The sequence below is a fragment of the Pseudopodoces humilis genome, chromosome 21 (genome assembly GCF_049639895.1).
Source record: "Pseudopodoces humilis isolate 2021_Gansu_Grassland_sample_001 chromosome 21, ASM4963989v1, whole genome shotgun sequence".
In the NCBI taxonomy this organism is placed as follows: Eukaryota; Metazoa; Chordata; class Aves; order Passeriformes; family Paridae; genus Pseudopodoces; species Pseudopodoces humilis.
This window is the reverse complement of record NC_142220.1, coordinates 6,024,586-6,042,940: the sequence shown is the minus strand read 5'-3', so window position 1 is coordinate 6,042,940 and position 18,355 is coordinate 6,024,586. Positions and strand designations below refer to the sequence as shown.

General features: G+C 48.6%; 2 protein-coding genes across 4 annotated transcripts in view; one reads left to right on the top strand and one right to left on the bottom strand.

Moving 5' to 3' along the window:
• ACSF2 (acyl-CoA synthetase family member 2) overlaps nucleotides 1-18,355 on the top strand; it is a 36,077-nt gene that overhangs the window by 12,876 nt on the left and 4,846 nt on the right. For both annotated transcript variants that reach the window (XM_005526730.3, XM_088065474.1), the window contains exons 8-10: nucleotides 181-329; nucleotides 1,076-1,167; nucleotides 2,230-2,306. In XM_005526730.3, coding sequence (XP_005526787.2) covers nucleotides 181-329; nucleotides 1,076-1,167; nucleotides 2,230-2,306 — 318 coding nt within the window. The remainder of the gene's footprint in view (nucleotides 1-180; nucleotides 330-1,075; nucleotides 1,168-2,229; nucleotides 2,307-18,355) is intronic.
• On the bottom strand, nucleotides 3,541-11,898 carry CHAD (chondroadherin). Of its 2 annotated transcripts, none has more exons than XM_014255900.2 (4): nucleotides 10,827-11,898; nucleotides 7,005-7,168; nucleotides 6,711-6,861; nucleotides 3,541-4,507 (listed from the first exon to the last, which is right to left on the bottom strand). In XM_014255900.2, the coding sequence occupies exons 1-3, from the start codon at nucleotides 11,604-11,606 to the stop codon at nucleotides 6,720-6,722; spliced, it is 1,086 nt and encodes a 361-aa protein (XP_014111375.2). In that variant the 5' UTR covers nucleotides 11,607-11,898; the 3' UTR covers nucleotides 3,541-4,507; nucleotides 6,711-6,719. The 2 variants fall into 2 exon arrangements, with proteins under 2 accessions (XP_014111375.2, XP_014111374.2); XM_014255899.2 differs by having other exon boundaries at nucleotides 6,716-6,861; nucleotides 10,827-11,895.

Here is an 18,355-nt window from a genome sequence, read left to right as displayed (position 1 = left end):
TATTAGGGACAGGATGTGCCAGTCGTGTTTTCACCTGACAGGAACACAGCAGAAGGTCAGATTTCCAGCTGAGTGGATCAGGAAAAATGTCTCTGCTCAGATCTTTGCTCTTCAGCAGGGAGATGGGCTGGACACACACTGGGAGGTCTCCTCACCTCACTGTTGTCTGGTTGATCCCAGGAGTGTCGCTGTGGGCTCCCTGCACCTCTCTACCACTGCCTGGCATCAGTGGGAGGCTGCATGGTGATGGCTCTGCATGGCACCTCCTGCATCTTCCCATCGCCCAGCTTCGAGGGCAAGGCTGCGCTGGAGGCCGTGTCTCGAGAGAAGTGAGACTTTGTTTTGCTGAGGAGCAGTTCTTGGCCTTGTGGCTCTGCTCCTTCCCTTGCCCCCCGCCAGGACCTTGCTTGTGCTCTTCTTTCCCACAATGGGAGAGGCAGATTTGCTGCTGCACTCAATTGCACAGGCACTTCAGGAGCCACAGTCTGCCTTTTCAGCTGTGCTTGGGCGTGTGTCACCCTTCTCCTGAAATTAAGGGATGTTTTCTGTCACCATAGGCCTTTGGTTGGGAAGCACAGTGGTGTCTTGGTTTGCTGTGGCTGCTGTGTTTTCACATCTGAACACCTGCTGTCCTTTTCCAAGTCCAGCTCTGCTGCTGGGACAGTTGTATTTCCATATTGTTCCTCAAGTATAGCTTGGGAAACAAAAGAGCTGTTGCTGTGTCTGCATCACACGTGTCCATATGTCTCTGTATTTTATGCAGTTGTATTTCTGTGTGTGCTGACAAACAGCACATCTGCTGTGCCTGCCTCTGTGCTGCTGTTCTGCGGGGTGGGATGGGAATTGGGATGGGATGGGAATTGGGATGGGATGGGAATCGGGATGGGAATTGGGATGGGAATTGGGATGGAATGGGATGGGATGGGATGGGATGGGATGGGATGGGATGGGATGGGATGGGATGGGATGGGATGGGATGGGATGGGATGGGATGGGTGCTGAGCTGGGTGCTGAGCTGGTGCTGCGCCCAGGTTCCACCTCTGCAGCTTCGTCATTTTTTCCCTTCTTCCTCGAGATGCTCCTTCATCCTTGGCACACCCACCATGTACATAGATATGCTCTCCCAGCCAGACTTTGACTCCTATGACCTGTCAACTCTCCGGGGAGGTAAGTCCCAGAACTCAAATGGAAAAATCCTGAGAACCAGGATATTCCTTCCCTGCTGAGATGCTATATTTAATTTTGTGAGCAAATGTCTCTTCTGGTGGGAAAAATTTAGTTGCATGAACCTTGTGTTTTCCCTGTTAATTTGATGCTACATTTCCTTTCCTTGGGGAATCCTTCCATCATTATGTATTTTAGGACTCCTTCATCTGAAGGCAGTCTAGGGAAGGACCTTCTATTTTAGCTGCAAGGGGAGGTGTCAGGAATAGTCTGATTTTCCTCAATTCTTGTCTCTCCAACCACCACCATGTGGCAGCAGATGCTTTCTGTGTCTCAGTCTAGTCCCTAAAGCAGAGCCAAGCTCAGATTTCTTTCTCAGACCTGAAGTTTCCTGCCTGTTTCTGAAGTCATTCATCCCAGTGCTGGAGGATGTGATACCATGTGCTGAAGCTTCCTCTCTTGTCACAGCCCACCTTGGAAATAGCTGGGTCCACCAGTCCTTTTGAGGCAATAATAATAGTATGGAGAGAAGGTGGTGCTGGAGCATAAGGAAATATTTTAGCAGGTTACCTAATCATCTCTGCTATGTGCAAAATGGTCCTGTCTCATCCTGCTCTCCACCAAAGCCCATAGATTGCTCTTTTGCTCTGTCATCCTAGGTTGGAACAGGTGGCAGTGGGATCTGCTCTCTCCCAAAAGGGCTGCTCCGTGCAAGGCAAGAGGAAAGGTTTTTGGCTTTATGGTGATGATCAATGAGTGTTTTTGTCCCACTATAAAACTGTGCCTTTTTCTGCTCTGAACCTTTCCATTTTTGGAGAATTGCAGGTTGGACTAGTTTTGTGTTACAGAGTTTATTTTCCTGTCGAGAAAGGCAAATTTGCCTTGCTGCAGCCTTTGCTTCTAGAACAACTAGGACCTGCATAAAAAGACTTAGGAAATATTTTGACAGGAACCAATGTATCCCACAGGTTTTGTCAGCATAAAATTTGGGAGTGCAGAGCAATGTGAGGGACTGCTTCTGGGAATAAACAGCTGGTTTCCAAGGTCCTTTCCTCTTTCTTCCAGGAATTATTGCAGGTTCTCCTGTTCCCCCTGAGATCATGAAGACAATTATCACCAAGATGCACATGCCAGAGCTTGTGGTGAGTTGTGGTTGCTGTGTCCAGAGCTTCAAGGGATGTTTGTCATGGTGAGACGCTGCATTTGGGTTTCTCTGGACCACAGTGACAGTGGTACCTGGTGGTCCTGGAGCTGCTGGGATCAGGCTGAAGAGGGAAGGCTCAGATGAGCTGGAAGACAGAAGTGGGGGTTCTGCCTAGCTGCTGCTGAGGTGTCTGGGGAGGAAGCTTTGAAAGAAGACAAGGCATCACATTCAATGTCATTAAGTGAAATTCTGCTGCTCATTTCAAAACTTTCACTGACGTTCAGTTGTACACACTGCCAGGATTATGATGGCAGAGGCAGTGCTGGTTCGTGTTCCTGTGGGGGGGTGCTTGTACTCCTCTTGCTGTGGAGCTGTCGAGTTTCTTTCCCCATCCTGGATTTCCTGTGAATGTGTTTTCTATTGTGTGGTTTTTATCGTGTCTCAGTCGTGGGAATGGTGCCATCCACATGTGCAGCACCAAATGCTGCATTGCCAGGAGGGAAGTATGTGCTGGGTCCTGTGTCCTGCTGCTCCACCACATGTCCCACCACCCTGGGCCTGTGCAAGAGCCACCAGCATGTGCTGCATGTGGGGACAGACCACCAGCAAGGGGGTTAGTGGCCTGTTGGGTGACACATTTCCTAGGCATGTCCTGCCATCTGCATGAAAATGGCTGGGCCAGAAAAGGACTGTTTTGTTTTACCCTAAAGGAAATTAATTTGGTATCATGCTGCTTCCCAAGGCTGAGGAAGCAGCCAGTAGTGATGGATAAACAAGTGGGTCTGGGAGTCAGATTAAGCTGTTGTTGTTGGCTGCACCAGCAGCAGGGTTTTACAGGGACAACTGTGTGCTCTGCCACAGACCAGGGGAATCCAGGGCATCCGTCCTGAAGCTGTCTTGGATGCAGCCGGGTTTTTTTCCCAGATATGATGCTCTTAATGCCAAGCTGGAAACACCAGAGACAGCCTTGGTGCTGCTGCTTGAGCTTTGTCAGGTGACAGCTACCTATTTTAATAGTAAACTTGAGTTTGGCCTCACAAAATATTTTCAAGCATTACTGTGAGAGCCCAGGACTCATTAGGTGTCACATGTTCCTGATTTGTAGCAAGAGAAATAATAAAACCCTCTCTAACAGTTGCTCTGCCCATGGGATAAAGAGGATTAAGTCTATATTTGTGCCACTGGTCTCATGTTACTCCTGATCCCTCCAGCCCTCAGACAGACACACAGACTTGTTGATTTCATCTTTGCAGCAAGAGCTTTATACAGAAGATGTACATAAGAAAATATACAATTTGATTTCTATATAGGAGGCAGAGGAGTTTTCACCCTCTTAAAGGTCATTTACACTGTTACAGAGGAATAAATAGACATATATTTATATAACTCTTTAGGATTATAAACATAGTTGAATTGCAACTGTGGCATTGTTATAGCTGTGACAATAAACCACAGTCATCCTGGTGTCCTGGTAGATACTCTGGGAATGAGTGGGAAGGAGAGGAGGGGTGCCTGAGCCAACTGCACCATGCACACCTTCTCGTCTTGGACAGCTTGGTGACCCTACAGAGTGGGAGGGAATCAAGTCTTCAGATGGCTCCAGTGCTGGAGGTTCCCAGTACTGCTTCCCTTCAAGGATTTCTGGCCAATTTTGGGAGATTGTTGCCTCAGGGCCACCGGCTCTTGGTTGCTGCTTCACCTGTCCCCTCAGCCCTGGCCTGCAGGGATCCCCTCCATGGGAAGGCAGGGGAGTCTCTTTGCATGGGTTGAGACCAATTTTCTTTATCAAGCAGCTGGGGAAGGGGTGCTCCTGCCTTCCCATTTGCTCCTGCTCCTCTGGAATGGGAGAGACAGCAAGCAGCTGCTTGATCAGGGATGTGGGTTATGTTTCTTCTGGGAGAGATGACTGTGTTTTACCGGCAGGATCTAGCTTAGCTTGTCTTAGTATGGTCATGCATAGTTTAGTTTTAAAAAAGGCCTCTTTTAAAGTACATAGATGTTGGAAAAGATTGAGAAGGTGGATTCCATCCTTGTGATCAGCAGAGAAGCGAGGATTCGGAGGAGGCTGCAGATGTTCAGGTATATCACAAGTGTTTCCTGATAGGTAGGAGAAGTTCAAGGAAGGACTTGGAAGTCAGTAGTTTTCTGATGGTTGAATTGACCCATCACCAGGACAGGCCATACTGGAGCCTGCTAGCACTAAAAAAGAGAGAAGGCCACATCTTTAAGGGGATTTTTCCAGCAAAGCAGTAAACTTGTAACATTTGTCTATTTTTAAATCAGTGGATGAAGCCCATACTTGAAAGTGAAGAGTTTGGAGTCAAGGAGCTGTTACAACTTCCCACAGCAGAGGAAATGGGTTTGTTCTGTCTCTGAGCTACTCTGCCAACTCTCTGTGTAAAATCCTGAGGATCTTACCCAAAGTGCTGATGGTCAGGGAGCATTTTCTTGACAAAGGAAGGAAACTCAGAGCAAAATTTTCAAGAGTAGTGGACTATTTTGAAGCCCTGGTTCTGAAAATCCAGGACAGGTGTAGCTTTAGAAACAACCAAGCACCTTTTCATCTTAAATGTAGCCAGTGACTCAGTCAGTCCTCACCCCTGAAATACAGACCCCTGTATCTGACAGCTGCCTGGCTCTCGAGAGGTGCATGATGAAGTCAGAGGTACTGCCATAAAATTCATACTCACTGCACTGGAGTGGGTTTGTGAACCTGCATTTTGGCACTGACACCTGAATGCACTGAGCTTTATCTTCTGCAAGACTGAAATAAATACTTTCCTATTTCATTAGCGCTTGTAAACCTGTTTGAGGGAGCTGGATGGAAAGTGCTACAGAAAAAAACAGGTATTATTGTCATGGTTTTCTTACTCTCACCATGGAGGAGTGAACTGGGATTGAGATCAGGCAGGGAAAGAAGATTAAGAAGGGTCAGACCTATAATAAACTATGTTTAAGTACTGTGGTTTGAAAAACTGAAGTTTTTCCATGCTTAGAGCAGAACTTTTCCTGCCCTGTATGGAATGACTGGTATTTTCATCTCTAATCCATAAAACCCTCTGGCTCTACAAGAGAAATAAACACTTTAGAAAGGCACAGAGCAGCTGGCATAATCTCTGAAATTTTGGTCATAAATTTCCCTTCTTCTTCTTGTTGTGCATATCCTTAGTGAAGTGGGGATCAAATGGCCGTAATATGGCACAATGAGCACCTCTGTTCATAAAATGCAGTGCAGGATCATTGCACTTTCCTTAACAAATGAGCAAAGGTCCCTTTCCTAAAAGCTTACAAAATTGCAGGCTCATTTAAGTCCTCTGGAATCCATACAAACTCCAGGCCTATTTCTGGGATGGGAAAAAGTAAAATGCTTGGGGTGGAGTGATGATGGTTGTGGCTTTTTTTGCTCCTCTGCAGACTGAACTTAATCCCCCTGGTAGTTTCCAGCCTTGGAAGGTGTCTGTATGATTGGTTTTCACAATTGGTGTTTGCTTTTGTAACTGGCAGCAAAAGCTCCTTGGTGGAGGGGAAGGCAGCCTGGTCTCTGAATCACCTCCTGGCCCAGGACACCTTACCCAAAAGATATTTGCTGTCTTGAACCTCTGTCCTCTGGGATACTCATTTGAAGGCAACAGCCATTGTTTTTAAATACCTGACTGTCTTGGAGGGAATTGTAGCTGTGGAAAGGGAAGTGCTGGATCAAGAGTTGCTCCTTTATGGAAGATATTTACTTTCCTATGGGCTGGGTAGTCTGGGCCAAGACTTCCCAGCAATGCCCTGCTCTGGATTTCACAGCAGACCTGGAGGACCTTTACAGGGCAAAGGGCTGAGCATCTCCAGTTGGTTAGAAAAGTAAAGCTTGTGTGGTCCCAGCTCAGGGTAAGAGTCGGCTAAATCCCCCCTTGTTTTGATATATGGTGTTTTGCATAACAATTACATTTTGACTTGATATGGGGCTTTGCTGTTAGGACAGGGTACATGTCACCATAGTGCCTGAAGCATGATTGACCCTGTTACAGTGTAGGGCTTTTGGGTTTTTCCCTAATGTACAATGATTGCTGCAAAAAGATGAAATTTTTCCCATGTTACAGTAGAAGCTCTGAAGGTTTCAAAGTTATCCTGTGTGTATTTTCAGCATCCTTACTTCTCTGTTTCATATTTATTTACATGTTTTGCCCTTACTTTCTGCCCCAGGCCTGTCTTTAGCCCGATGTTTGTTTCACAGAGGTGACTCCACCCCTGATGCTACAGGGAGGTTCTGTGGGAGCTCATGGAGCCAGAGATGGAGCAGCTCTGAGCAGAGACACCTGTGGCTGGATGGATGAGCTGCTGTAAACCCTGGTGCCGTTTAAGAACGATGCCACAAAAGGTGCTGGGGGTTCTGGTGCGACTAAAAGGGATCCACCTTACGTGTTTAATGGCGGCTCCCCTTCCTGGACCTCTTGGTGGGCAGCTTGCAGGAGCGGAGGGCCGGGGTGTCCCTGATGGGCTGTCCCCGGTACTGGGCTGGCGTGGAGCAGCTGTCCTCAGCACGGGTGCGGTTGCCTTTCAGCCACCTGACACAGGGAGAAAGGAAGAGAGGAGCTTAAAAAAGCGACAAAGCATGGACATCAGAGGGCAGGGTGTGGGGAGCAGTGTCCTGGCACAGCTCAGGGGGCCCAGGGGAGCCCGGGGAGCGTGGGGTGTGACGGTGCCGTACTTGCGCAGAGGTGCCAGCTGGCAGTTGCAGTGCCAGGGGTTTCGGGAGATTGTCAGCGTCTCCATTTTGTCAAAAGGGAAGTTTCGGGGCAGCTGGGTGAGCCGGTTGTTCTCCAGGTGGGCGGTTTTCAGCACAGTCACACCAGCAAACGCGTTGTCTGCAAACTGAAGCACAAAGGTTTCTGTGAGGAGCGTGGAGCTGGGGATTGGGGACTCCAAACCTAAAGGCCTCTGTTTCAGACTTCGAGTGTCGTAAGAACAAGGCACTGGGACATGTTGCCTAGAGAAGCTGTGAAAGTGCCATCCCTGGAAAGTATTCAAGGCTTGGAGAGAGCCTTGTTGGACAGGGCTTGGAGCAACCTGGTGTCCTTGCCCATGTCAGGGGGTTTTGGAAAGGGATGATCTTTAATGTATCTTCCAGCCCAGGCTATTTTATCATTCTATGAAGCGTGGAGAGAGCAAGAGAAGAAACTGTAAACAGGGAGCTGGCTTGCTGGAAGCTCTGTACACTTGAGAGGCAGCAGGCTGGTGGGCTCATGGGTGATGGAATCTCCTACAAGGAGAGCTATGTCCCAAATCCATGTGGGATTGTCTTTGCAGCCACATCCCTAAATAAATTGAAGTCTGGCAGCTCTTTTTATTTTTGAGCCATACTTCTCTGTTCTAAATGAAGGTATTTTCTGGTATATTCCTTTCTAAGGCTGGAAATCTTCCCAAGGCCTGTTGCCTTGCCTGTCCTGGAGCGACTGAAGGAGGAATGTTTGTGGCCTCTGAAGGGGCTGTAGACTTTGGCAGTGCCTGGGGGCTCTGAGTGGAAAGTTACACTTGGCATCTGAGCAATGTAGAAATACAGGCAGGTTTCCAGTACCTCAGCCTTTTCCATTTTTTTCTCATTTCCAGTGGATTTTTTTGCAAGGGATGCTGTAAAATTTGTGTTTCCTTGGTTGACAGGGAGGCTTTAAGGTAGAGCCTCCCTTAAGAAAGCTGCCAAAAAGCAAGGGAGGTTGCAGACCTCTCCTCTCTTCCCTGAGGCCTCATCCCTGGCATTTTTCAGCCCATGATTACTCAAGTTGGAAAGTTGTTGAAAGTAAACCCCTCAACAGGAACTTCACTGCAGTGATGGATTGGAGAGGGGCTCCCTGAAAAAGCACAAAGCTCTTCTTGGCTATGACAAACCATTTCTGCCCCCTCTCAAAGCAGGGGAAAATTTTCTCCAAAGGTTGGAGAGGATATTGGAGAGGATATTCCCAAAGCCTCCCAGTCCCAGGACCTGTGCTCCCATTTCTGAAAAGAGCCTTGCACTTCTCATGGACCATCAGGGTGTGTTCATGCTCTCTAAGCTGGAAAGCTTGACAGAGTAAAAGCACTATTTTAAGTCATGAACTTTTGTCATCTTCCAAATTAAGCATTGCTGGATGGGATTAGAGCTTAGCTAGGAGGCTCCCAGATCACTGTAGCTGTTGGACAGTCAGCATTGCTGGCCTTCCTCCAACACTGAGCTGACCTCGGGAGGTTGGACCGTGCTGATAGTGGAGCTGCTCTGAGGGATGCTGGCATGCCATGCAGAGGGGAGGGAGGGTTGGACAGTGGTGTTACTGTCTCAGCTGCCCATTCCTGTCCCAGCCCCATCAGAAGAGTTCACATCTGTTGCTAACAGCTGCCGACCCGCCTGCCAGAGCATGTATTTGGGAGGAAAAGGGTGATTTTTATCCCTTATTTAGATGGAGGAGTACTGCTGTTAAGTTAATTTACACTGGATATGCAGTGTAACAGGGGTGCCTGTCTCCTGTTGAGGTACAAGGAGGGTCCTGGCCTGTGCAACACAGCCTTGTGGAGTCTGGCGTGGGTCTGTGATGCTGAGGTGGAATGGGAGCTCTGTGCTGGAGCCTGAGGGCTGCCCTTCCTTTTGCTCAAATGTAATTTAGGCTGGAGTAGAATTGCATGGGTTTATACTTGATCAGCTCAAAAATCTTGCAGCCATGCAGGGAAGACCTAAGGACAGCGTGTTTGTGAAGGAGAAAGAGCTGCAGTCAAGATGCTGGCAACACTTAGAGCATTTGGTGGTGATTTCCTGGATCGTGTGCCTCTGTGATTAGATGTCTCTTAGCAGTGCAAAGTTCACATGTGGGCTGTTTGGGTATGAGGCCTTTGAGGATTTGAAGGGAAAATCAAATTGAGCTGGAAGTTTTGTATTTGCAAGCCCTAAGGCTGCAGAAGCCACCCCTATTAGTGCTGATACCATAAACTGATTGGAAGCAGTCCTGTTGGGCTGCTGGAGAGCAAAGGAGGCACTGACTGCACAAGAGCCTTTTAAGTTCCTGTCTACAGATGGTAACTGTAAAAAAATAAAGTCCTTTTTGCTGGCTAGAATTGTTAGCCATTGTTTTTTGGTCAAACCGAGGATGTTTGTTTCCCTGGAACACCCCAGAGTCCAATTTTTTCAACATATAACTTGGGACTCTGATATCTTTAGCTGGTACAACATTATTCTGCAATATTTGACTGAAAGTGCCTTAGAACTGAGTCTACAGAAGTGCAGTCACAGCACATCTAAGGTCTTGCCTAGTAAAGTCAATTGATCCTTTTCAAGTGTTAAGTTTGCTCAGTCCCATACTGGAGAGGTTAATGCTCATAGTGGACAAGGGCTTAAATACTGAAGTATTACTGAACAGGTTTAGTTGGTGTTGTTCTGTACCTGGACAAGCTGTAATTCCAGGTGTTGAGCTTTTTGGGATGCTATATCCCTTTGAAAGCTCTGGTTTGATGCATTTCTTGTAGCTTTCATGTGATCTGCTCATCCCTGTGAGACTGAGATGTGAAGAAATTCTCTTTTACATCACATCTTCCTGAATGTGTTGGGTGTTGTTTTGCCATGCAGTCCCAGTCTGCTTCACCTGGATGCTCTTTGGGCTTCCTGGCAAAGCATCATCCCAGGGAGAGCTGTCCTGTTCTGCCTGCAGATTTCCAGCCTTGGGGGATTCACCCAGGACATCAGGCTGCATCAGGATGCTGTGCTGGGTTCTGCAGCACTGCCTGGCTTTTCAAAGGTCCTAACACAAGTGATTCCCTGAGTGTGATGCTCCTGCCCGTGGATCCTGCTTTCTCACAGAAAAAGGAGGGGTTTGTTTTGCCCTTCAGGATACCTGAATGTCCCTCCTCCCCTCCAGTGAGAACAGGGCTCCTTTGTAAGATGTTTCGAGAGTTCCTTTTGAGAGAGCATCAATAAACAAACCTTTCTTTGTAACGTGTTGGGTTGGGAGGCAGCAGGGAGGTGAAGGTCTGTGCCCCTACCTGTCTGCAAGGCAGGGGTAAGAAACCAGGACTATTCACAGCCCATCCAAGGAGTCTCAGCCTCCCAACCTACAGCAGGTACTTGGGCTGAGCAAAGGAGGCAGAGCAGTTCAGCTCTGCAAGGTGGAAGTGCCCTCCACTGCAAGGGACATGCTCACCTCTCATCCCTCACCTTGTTTCTGGGAGTGTGGAAGGTTGTTAACTGTCCTGGAACATCCCAGATACCTTTCTCAGTGTCTGGTGTCACCTCCAGCCTGGGAGGGAATGCACTGCCTTGCATCCATCCAGAGGGCTTAATCAGCTCCAGATAATTTGGTTTTGTATAAATAACAGACGGGAGGAGTGTGCTCTCTCATCTCTCACTTTAGCCACGTCAGGATGCTGTCAGTGCCTTGCTGCCTGCAGAGCCTGCAGACCTGTATCTCCCCTCTCCTCTGCAAGGGAGGGACAGCAAACCAAGGGCTTTGTAACGGGGAAGAAAACCTAGCCTAGTGTTTCTGATCTGGAGCAACTGGAGAGAAAAAGGACTCACCTTCTTCAGTTTCATGTTGTCCAGGTGGAGAGTCTGCAGGTATCGCCCGAAGGATTGGAAGGCGTTGTCAGGGATGACCTCAATTGGGTTATGAGAAAATTTCAGTTCCTCCAGCACTCTCAGCTTACTCATTGCATTCACAGGGTAGCTGCTCAGCTGGTTCTTGTCCAGGTGGAGGACAGCAAGGTTTTCTACATCCTCCATGGCCCCAGGCTGGAGGCTGGTGAGGGAGTTGTCAGAGAGGAAGAGCCAGCGCAGATCTTTAGCCCCATTGAAGACCCCTGGTTTCAGCTCACGGATTTTATTGCTGCCCAAGTGCAGGATGAAGAGGTTGACAAGAGGGGAGAGAAGCCCTTTGGATAGGTCTGGGATCTTGTTTTTGTCCAGGTACAGGTAGGTGAGATCAGAGAGATCATCGAAGGCTCCTGGCTTTATGACACTGATTTGGTTGTCGGTGAGATAGAGGTAGACCAGGCTCTTGAGCCCCCGGAAGGCTCCGCTGGAGATCTCCTTGATCCGTGAGCTCTGGAGGTGCAGGGACACCAGCTTCTTCATGTCGCGGAAGCCGTTGGTCGGCAGGATGGGGAAGTTGTTCTTCTGCAGGTTGAGAAGCCGTGTCTGCTCAGGCACTTTGGGGATCTTCTTCAGCCCCACGTTGTCGCAGATGACGTGCTGCAGGTCTCCGCCGTGGCAGTGGCAGCTGGGGGGACATGCCTGCGTGGTGGAGACAAGACACACCAGCAGGCTGAGGACACCGAGGAGGAAGCCTGACCCAGTCATGGTCAGATCTGGAATTAAGTGTGGTGGGAAGAGAAGCGGGAGAAAGAGAGTGATGGGTGGGGGAGAGAGAGAGAGAGAAACTGAGTTTGCAGCATACTGAACACAGCCCTATTTATAATGTTATTAAAAAGCAAAATCCCTTCCCACAAACCACAGGCAGCAGCCAGTTGGAAACAACTGGCTTTGGGAAGTTACTGTGAGCTTAACCCCTTGGCACCAGGCAGGAGTGTCCATGGTGCTGCCTGGCCCTGCTGCTGAGCAATGTGCAGATGTAGTTTTCATCTCTGGAGGAAAATGGAAGGCAAATACTCAGGAAGAACCAATGCAGACCTGCTCTGTGGAGAACCTCCCTGGTCCCTGCTGAGCTGAGCAGTCTGCAGGGGGGAAAACAGCCTGTTTTGGTTGAACAGCATATCAGGGAGCACTGCTAAGCTCCACAGCCACCTCTTGCTGGAGCTTCCAGCAGGCTGCAGGGTTCTATTTAGCCCCAGCTGGTTTGAGGAGAAGCACCTGGTCCTGTTCTCACAGAAGAAGGTTCCTGGTGGGGGATGGAGTGCCTTTTTTCACTGATTTAAGAGGAGTTTGCCTAACCAGGGATTGGAGAGCTATGGGGTCGTGCCAAAGGCTAGCAGCACTGCAGTGGCTCTTGCAATGCAAAATTTTGGTTGAGCACTTCCAGATCTAGGCTGCATTGAAGAGCTGGCCAAGAAAGGAAGTGCAAATACAGTCTGAATTTCTACTGTGTCTTTTCACAGTTGAGGATAATATGGTCATGGTCAGGACACCTGGTGGCCTTCCAACAAGGGGTGGGGCAGCATCAGAACCTGCAAGGAAGTGGTGGGACATAGGCTGGTGGATATGAAATGCCAGGCAGTGCTGTAGAGGTAGGTGGCAATGCCGGTGGCTCTCAAGGCAGAGCTGTGGAAAGGGAAAAGCATTGGTGTTGGTGAAGGGATGGAGAGGTAGCAAAGCAAAAAACAATCACTGCTGGAGCTGGGAGTGGCATCTGCCTTGGCTCCTGTCTTAGGGTAGCGGTGGCAAAGGTGAATTAATACCACAAGGGAGGTCCCCTGCTCTCCCAATAAAGCAGGCTAAAGCGAAGCTGTTAAAAGCCCAGTGCCTGCTTCTGTGAGTGTGAAGAGAGAGATCCAGGGGTTGTGGGGTGGGGTTTGGAACTGGAACATTTTGAACTGATTTCCAGCCAGTTCCTGGCTGCAGCAAGCAGCTGAGAGCCGAGCACATAACTGTGAGCTTGTTGAGATTTCTGCTTCTGAGGCTGGCTGCAGAGCCCCAGCGGAGCCTGTGCAGAGGCGAGACGGGCTCAAGAAAGGGAGGAAATCCAAGGGCTGACTTAGGACACAGACTGGCTTATTCACCAAGATTTCTGGTTTTTTCCATTGTTGCAGTGAGGAATCAGCTGGCGCCGCCGAGTGTGCTCCGGACCGTGTTATGCAAACGGCCTGGCAGCCCTGCTCTGGTCAGCAGCTGTCAGTCTGAGCAGTGTTTGCACTGCAGGACTAATTTAGGGCAGAAAATAGGCTTCTGGGGTTCTGGTGAGCCTGTGGCTGAACAGTGATGTCATGGTGCAAACAAGGCCATGTCAGGATTTCAGTGTTTGTCAGCCCTGGGGTGTGATGCCCTGACATGGAGCAGCTCACCTCAGCACCAAGAGCTTCTCACTCTAAAGAGATGCTGTGACCTTGAGAGCTCCAGGCTCCTGCTGGAGGGACCTCCAGGTTACTGCAGGATTTAAAACTCTTTGACCAAAACAATGGTATTTTGGCTTATGCCTGGTTCAGTAGGCACCACAATGGTCATGCACATGCTTTTCTCTCTAGAAAAGCTCTTTGAGTGCCTTGGTCATGACCTTTGAGACAGAGAAACAGGAGATAGAACCTTCTGTGTTTTCCTTCTTTGCTTCTTCAGTGTGCTGTTCCATAATTCTGAGTGTGCCCCTGAGTGTGCACTGCTCATAAAGCTCAGCCAGGGAGCTGGGTGAATGACTGGAAAAGAAAAAAAATCACCTTTAAAGCATCATCTTCTATCTACTAATTGATTTTATTTTTCTCTCTGAGCAGGTTCAATCACTTCAGTTTTTACTGTAATCATTTGATGAACAATTCCTGCAGTTATGTTATTCTGTGCAGGAGCAACTGGTGGGTGATATTTAAAACCCTGCCTGTTTTTGCTGGGCACTGAATCTGTGCTCCTTCCCTGAGAGTCTGGTACTTGAATTTCCCATCCCCTTGCAAAAAAAAAAAAAAAATCACCTAAGAGCTGATTGCTTCTGCAGAGATTTTAGCCACTGTGGATTAGGGTGGAGCAAAAAATTGGTGAGGGTCTTGCAAACCCCATCCATAAATACATTCTACCCATGTGTATTTCTGGAACAAGACTCTTTTCAAATGTTAAATTGCTCAAACCTCAAACCTCATTCTCTTTCCTCCTCTCAGGATAAAATTCCCATTTCTTCCATCCTTTATCTCTTTTCTGGCTGAGACTGCAAATCTGGGGTACAGGGACACTCTCTCCCTGCAGGAATGTGTGTGCTGTGGCTGTGGGCACCAGTGAGACCTGTTGCTTCCTTGTGAAACTGCTGGGATGTAGCTGCCACAATGCTGGTGTGAGGTGGGAAGCTGTCCCTGCTCCAGGACTCCCACCAGTCCTGAACCTGAAGTAGAGTTCAGGTGGATGCCGGGTTATTATCGGAGCCACAGTGGAGTGGCAAGAGGGAAAAGGTGTCTGCTCCTCAGCTCCATTTCTCTAGACACAAATGGTGAATAAAAAGAATTCTTTCCTTTAGTATTTTTTGATTTCCATGCCTTGGCAAGCGCATTCCTGTGATGGGAGCTGTTTGGCATCTGCCACAGCTGGCACTTCTCCCTGGGCTCCTGCTGTTTTGAGCTGCTCGCTAGACAGCTCTGCCCTTCCCACAGCAGGGTTTGCAGCCCTCAACTGGCCAGCAAATGTCCAGCCATCCTCAAAAGCCTGCCTGGATCCTACTCGTGGGTGGGTTGCAGTCTGCAGGTGACAATGGAGCAGTGTGGGTGTCCCTGTGCCGCAGTCACAGGGAGCTGGGTCCTGGCCAACTCCTACCTCACACATCCCATCCTGGGACCAGCACTGCAAGGACATTGCAGAAGAGGCAGGATTAGCCCACCACCTTCTCTTCCTTAATTGATTAACTGTTCTGCAAACATTCCTGGTGATTTGCAGATGCTGGACTTCCCTCCTCTCCTTCTCTGAGGCGTTGTCAGCTAAGCAAATCAGTACAATTTTTGAAGCAGTACAAATACAGATTTAGGGTGTTTTTGATTTAGGTCTGAACTGGTTTGGTACAATATTGGAGATGGTCTTTACTGTGTTTAATATTTATTTTTATAAGTATGAACAGTTCTGGCATATCAAGACAGCTCCATAGTTAAAATAGTCCATTACTCTTTTAAACCTGATTCTGTATCTTTTAGGGGCTCCAGATCTGTGACAGTGCAGATTTAACAATCACCTTCTTGGAGAGGCACCACTGTAGCTGACCTTGGGGTGCAGTTCTCCTCATTTTGGCTGAAGGTGAGGGCTCAGGGAGCTTCTGGGGCTGTCCTGGAGTGCCCCAGCTCTTGTGGAGCTGAGCCCCTGGCACTAGGTGCTGGGTTGGGAGCAGGGTGGGAAAAGTTGCAAGTTCTGCAGTGTCCCATGGATTTGTCCCAAGGGAAGAGTACACTCCAGGCAGTGCACTCAAGGAGCAGTGGTGGGTGGGCAAAGGGGAGTCCCAGAGGCTTTCCTGGGTTGCCGTCTCTTCCAGGCAGCCCCTATCCCAGCAGTAGCATCCAGAGCTCTGAGTTTAGACCTGAATTGCCTTTTTTATTTTAAATTCTTGAAGGGTCACCATCAGTGCAGTCTAGGGGCTGTTTGTTGGGCTGGAGGAGGTGATGGTGGGCTCACCTCCTGCCTTCTGATGGTTTTCTTCCACTGTAGCATGGCCTCCACCCATTGATCTGTTGCCAGTTTGGCTCCCCATTGATGTCCACCCACCCTTCCCTTCTGCCAATTCCAGCAGCTGCTGGATGAGGTTCTTGGCCTCTCCTGTGAAGCTCACCCAGCCCTTACAGCTTCTCCTAGCCCTGCAAGGCACCAGATGTTCCCTAGCATCCCACTGCTCTGGCCAGGGCTCTTGTCCTGGTTTGCAGAGCCTTCTTTCCTTGTGGAGCACCACTGATCCATGCAAGACTTCTGACTTTCCCAAATGCTCCCCAGCCATTAATCCCCTCTGTTCTCAAAACAGAAAATGGGCTCCATGTGGTGGCCACATCTCTGCTTGTCCTTGGCCTCTCCACCCCACCCCACCTTGTTTTTGGGAGGACCTGATGAGTTCCTGTAGCTGTGGAAATTGTCTGTGAGAACATTTAAAATGCCTCATAGAAGCAACAAGATTCTGGACTTCCAGCCATGTGTTTGGTGGGAGCTGAGCTCTCCAATCCATAGGGATGTTGCCTTTGCCCCTAGATTTTTGCTGTTTCCTTCTCCAATAGCTTTGAGCATCCTGATATCCCCAAACCAGTGGTTTTCTACCTTCACACAACACTTTGCACATTTCCTCTCACTTTTTTCCTTTTAATTTCACTTTTCCCAAATGCATTGGCATCAGCAGTAGGGAGGATGGAGTTAATTGACCAGCAAAGACCTCTTATCACACTGTGGATGAACCAGTAACTGCCCATGTCTTTGCTGGTTGCCACAGGGCAACGCTTCTGCACTGCTGGCAGGAGGGGGGAAACACTTCCAAGCCTCAAGGATTCTGCTTGGCCTGGAGAGAAGAGAGGCAGATTTAACTCCAGACCACGAGGAGCAGCTTGTTCTCACTGAGCAATAACAGGAGATTAATTCCCAGTGCTTGGGCACACTGGGTTGTCCTTTTGGTCTTCTCCTGAGGCAAAGACATTGCGTGCCACAGCACAAAGAGGGTGCTTTGGGCACCTAATATTTTTGGGATCTGTTTTAAGCCCCATCCAAACTGGGACTATTTGGCAGCTCTTTTGGTGGGGAGAGATGTCAACAGGGTGGCCACCCTTGGAGATTTGTCCTGCAAGACCTGTTTGTGTCCTGATGTTTTTGACACAAAGATGGTACTGTTGCTGGGGAAGGAAATGAGATCTCGGTGTGACATAGGCTGGATATGATCAGAAGTTGTTTTTTGCAGCAGCAAAGCTGACCTGAAGGTTCAGGAATATTCCAATACATTTTGGGATAGTGGGATATATCCAAAGCAAGGAGATGGATGTCCTCAGGGGACAGAAAAGTTTAGGGTGATGTTGGCAGTGAGCAGCTGAGGGAGGGAAGGTTGTTGCTCAGTTAAGAGTGATTTGGAGCTGGCTGTGATGGGAAGGGTTTGGGTTGACTCTGGTGGAGATATCCAAGATAGATGCATTCAGCATGGATTTAGGGATGATTAGATCCATCCAGCATGTTACACTGAGAGGGGTTCAAAGGGCCTCTTAGATGTTCTGAGCACATCTCTTTGGTTGCCAGTCTGCTTTCTGTTGTTCATTATGCCCTCTTTGATGTCTGAAAATCCCTATTATTTCACGGTCAATTTGCTGCTTTTTTTCTGAGGCCAGTATTGTCTCCAGCAAAGCTCAGTTCTTTAATTAGGCAGTTCAAGCCCTGCCATCATCATCCTCCAGTGTGGCACAGCCAGAGGGTGCTGACGAGGACTATGAAGATCCTCCCTGAGCACTGCTCAGGCCCAGGGCAGGGTGTCCTCCAAGGAACTCGTGCCCTCCTGCAGCCCTGACCTTCTGCTTCAATCCCACCCAGTATAACCCACTTGCAGCACTGGTGGTACAAACTCCAGCCTTTTCATTACAGCCTTTCAGCAGCAGTTGAATGTGGAAGGCACTGGGTGTTTTTATTGCTGTTGAATGCAGGGGAAAACCAAGAAGCAGAGGGCTGATGTGGCTTGTTCCAAGTTATGCAGTAAATAAGCAGCACAGATGGGAAAAACCCAGGGTCTTCAGAGTCCCCACTGTCCCCACCAGATCAGCCTGCCTCCCAAATGTTTACTAAAGAGACTGGAGTCTGATTGTTTTTACTTTATTTTTAATTTTTAGACACTTCCCTCTTCAGACTGTTTTGCCTGTTCCACAGTGACCAGTATTTAAACAGCACTAGCAGGAAATGTTTGGGAAATGTGCTTTAAAAAACACAGTTCTGCTAAGGTGTTCTTTTTATTCCTGGTTTATACAGAGGCTTGGGATTCACAAAGAATGAATGTGTTGTTGGTAGGAGCAAGTTAGGCAGCAGTTTGTTTTGGAGCTTGCTTTCCTTGTCATCACTGAGGGCAGGACTGATCTGGGTGTTGGGGGGTCACTTGTGGTCCTACAGTAAAAAAAGGCTTTGCAGTCAATTATATTTTATATTCTAGCTCTTCTTGAAGCCAAGGGTCCAAGCTGGAATCTTTGCCTCTGGAAAGCTCTGCTTTGACACCAGATAGAGCTCCAGTGGAAATTATGGAGCTGATGCTGAAATTATTGGGTGAGGTTTTCTGGACTGAATTACACCAGATGACAAGGCTGAATGATGCTAAGTGTCCCTTTGGGTCATGAATGCTAGGAATCTTCATGGGTACCTCCAAATTTAAATTGGTCTGTGGGATTTCATAGAAGTGTTGTCTGCTGCTGGCAATGGAGATGTTGGATGGTCCACATGTCAGATAAGGGTTGGGAAGGACAGTAGTGCTGGCACAAGGGTTTGCT

Excerpts from the sequence above, each read along its gene's own strand:
- CHAD (XM_014255900.2), bottom strand. The coding sequence starts at position 11,606 with ATGACTGGGTCAGGCTTCCTCCTCGGTGTCCTCAGCCTGCTGGTGTGT. Across the intron at positions 7,169-10,826 it reads ACAACATGAAACTGAAGAAG|TTTGCAGACAACGCGTTTGC; the intron begins GTGAGTCCTTTT and ends TTTGTGCTTCAG. Across the intron at positions 6,862-7,004 it reads CAGCTGGCACCTCTGCGCAA|GTGGCTGAAAGGCAACCGCA; the intron begins GTACGGCACCGT and ends TCCCTGTGTCAG.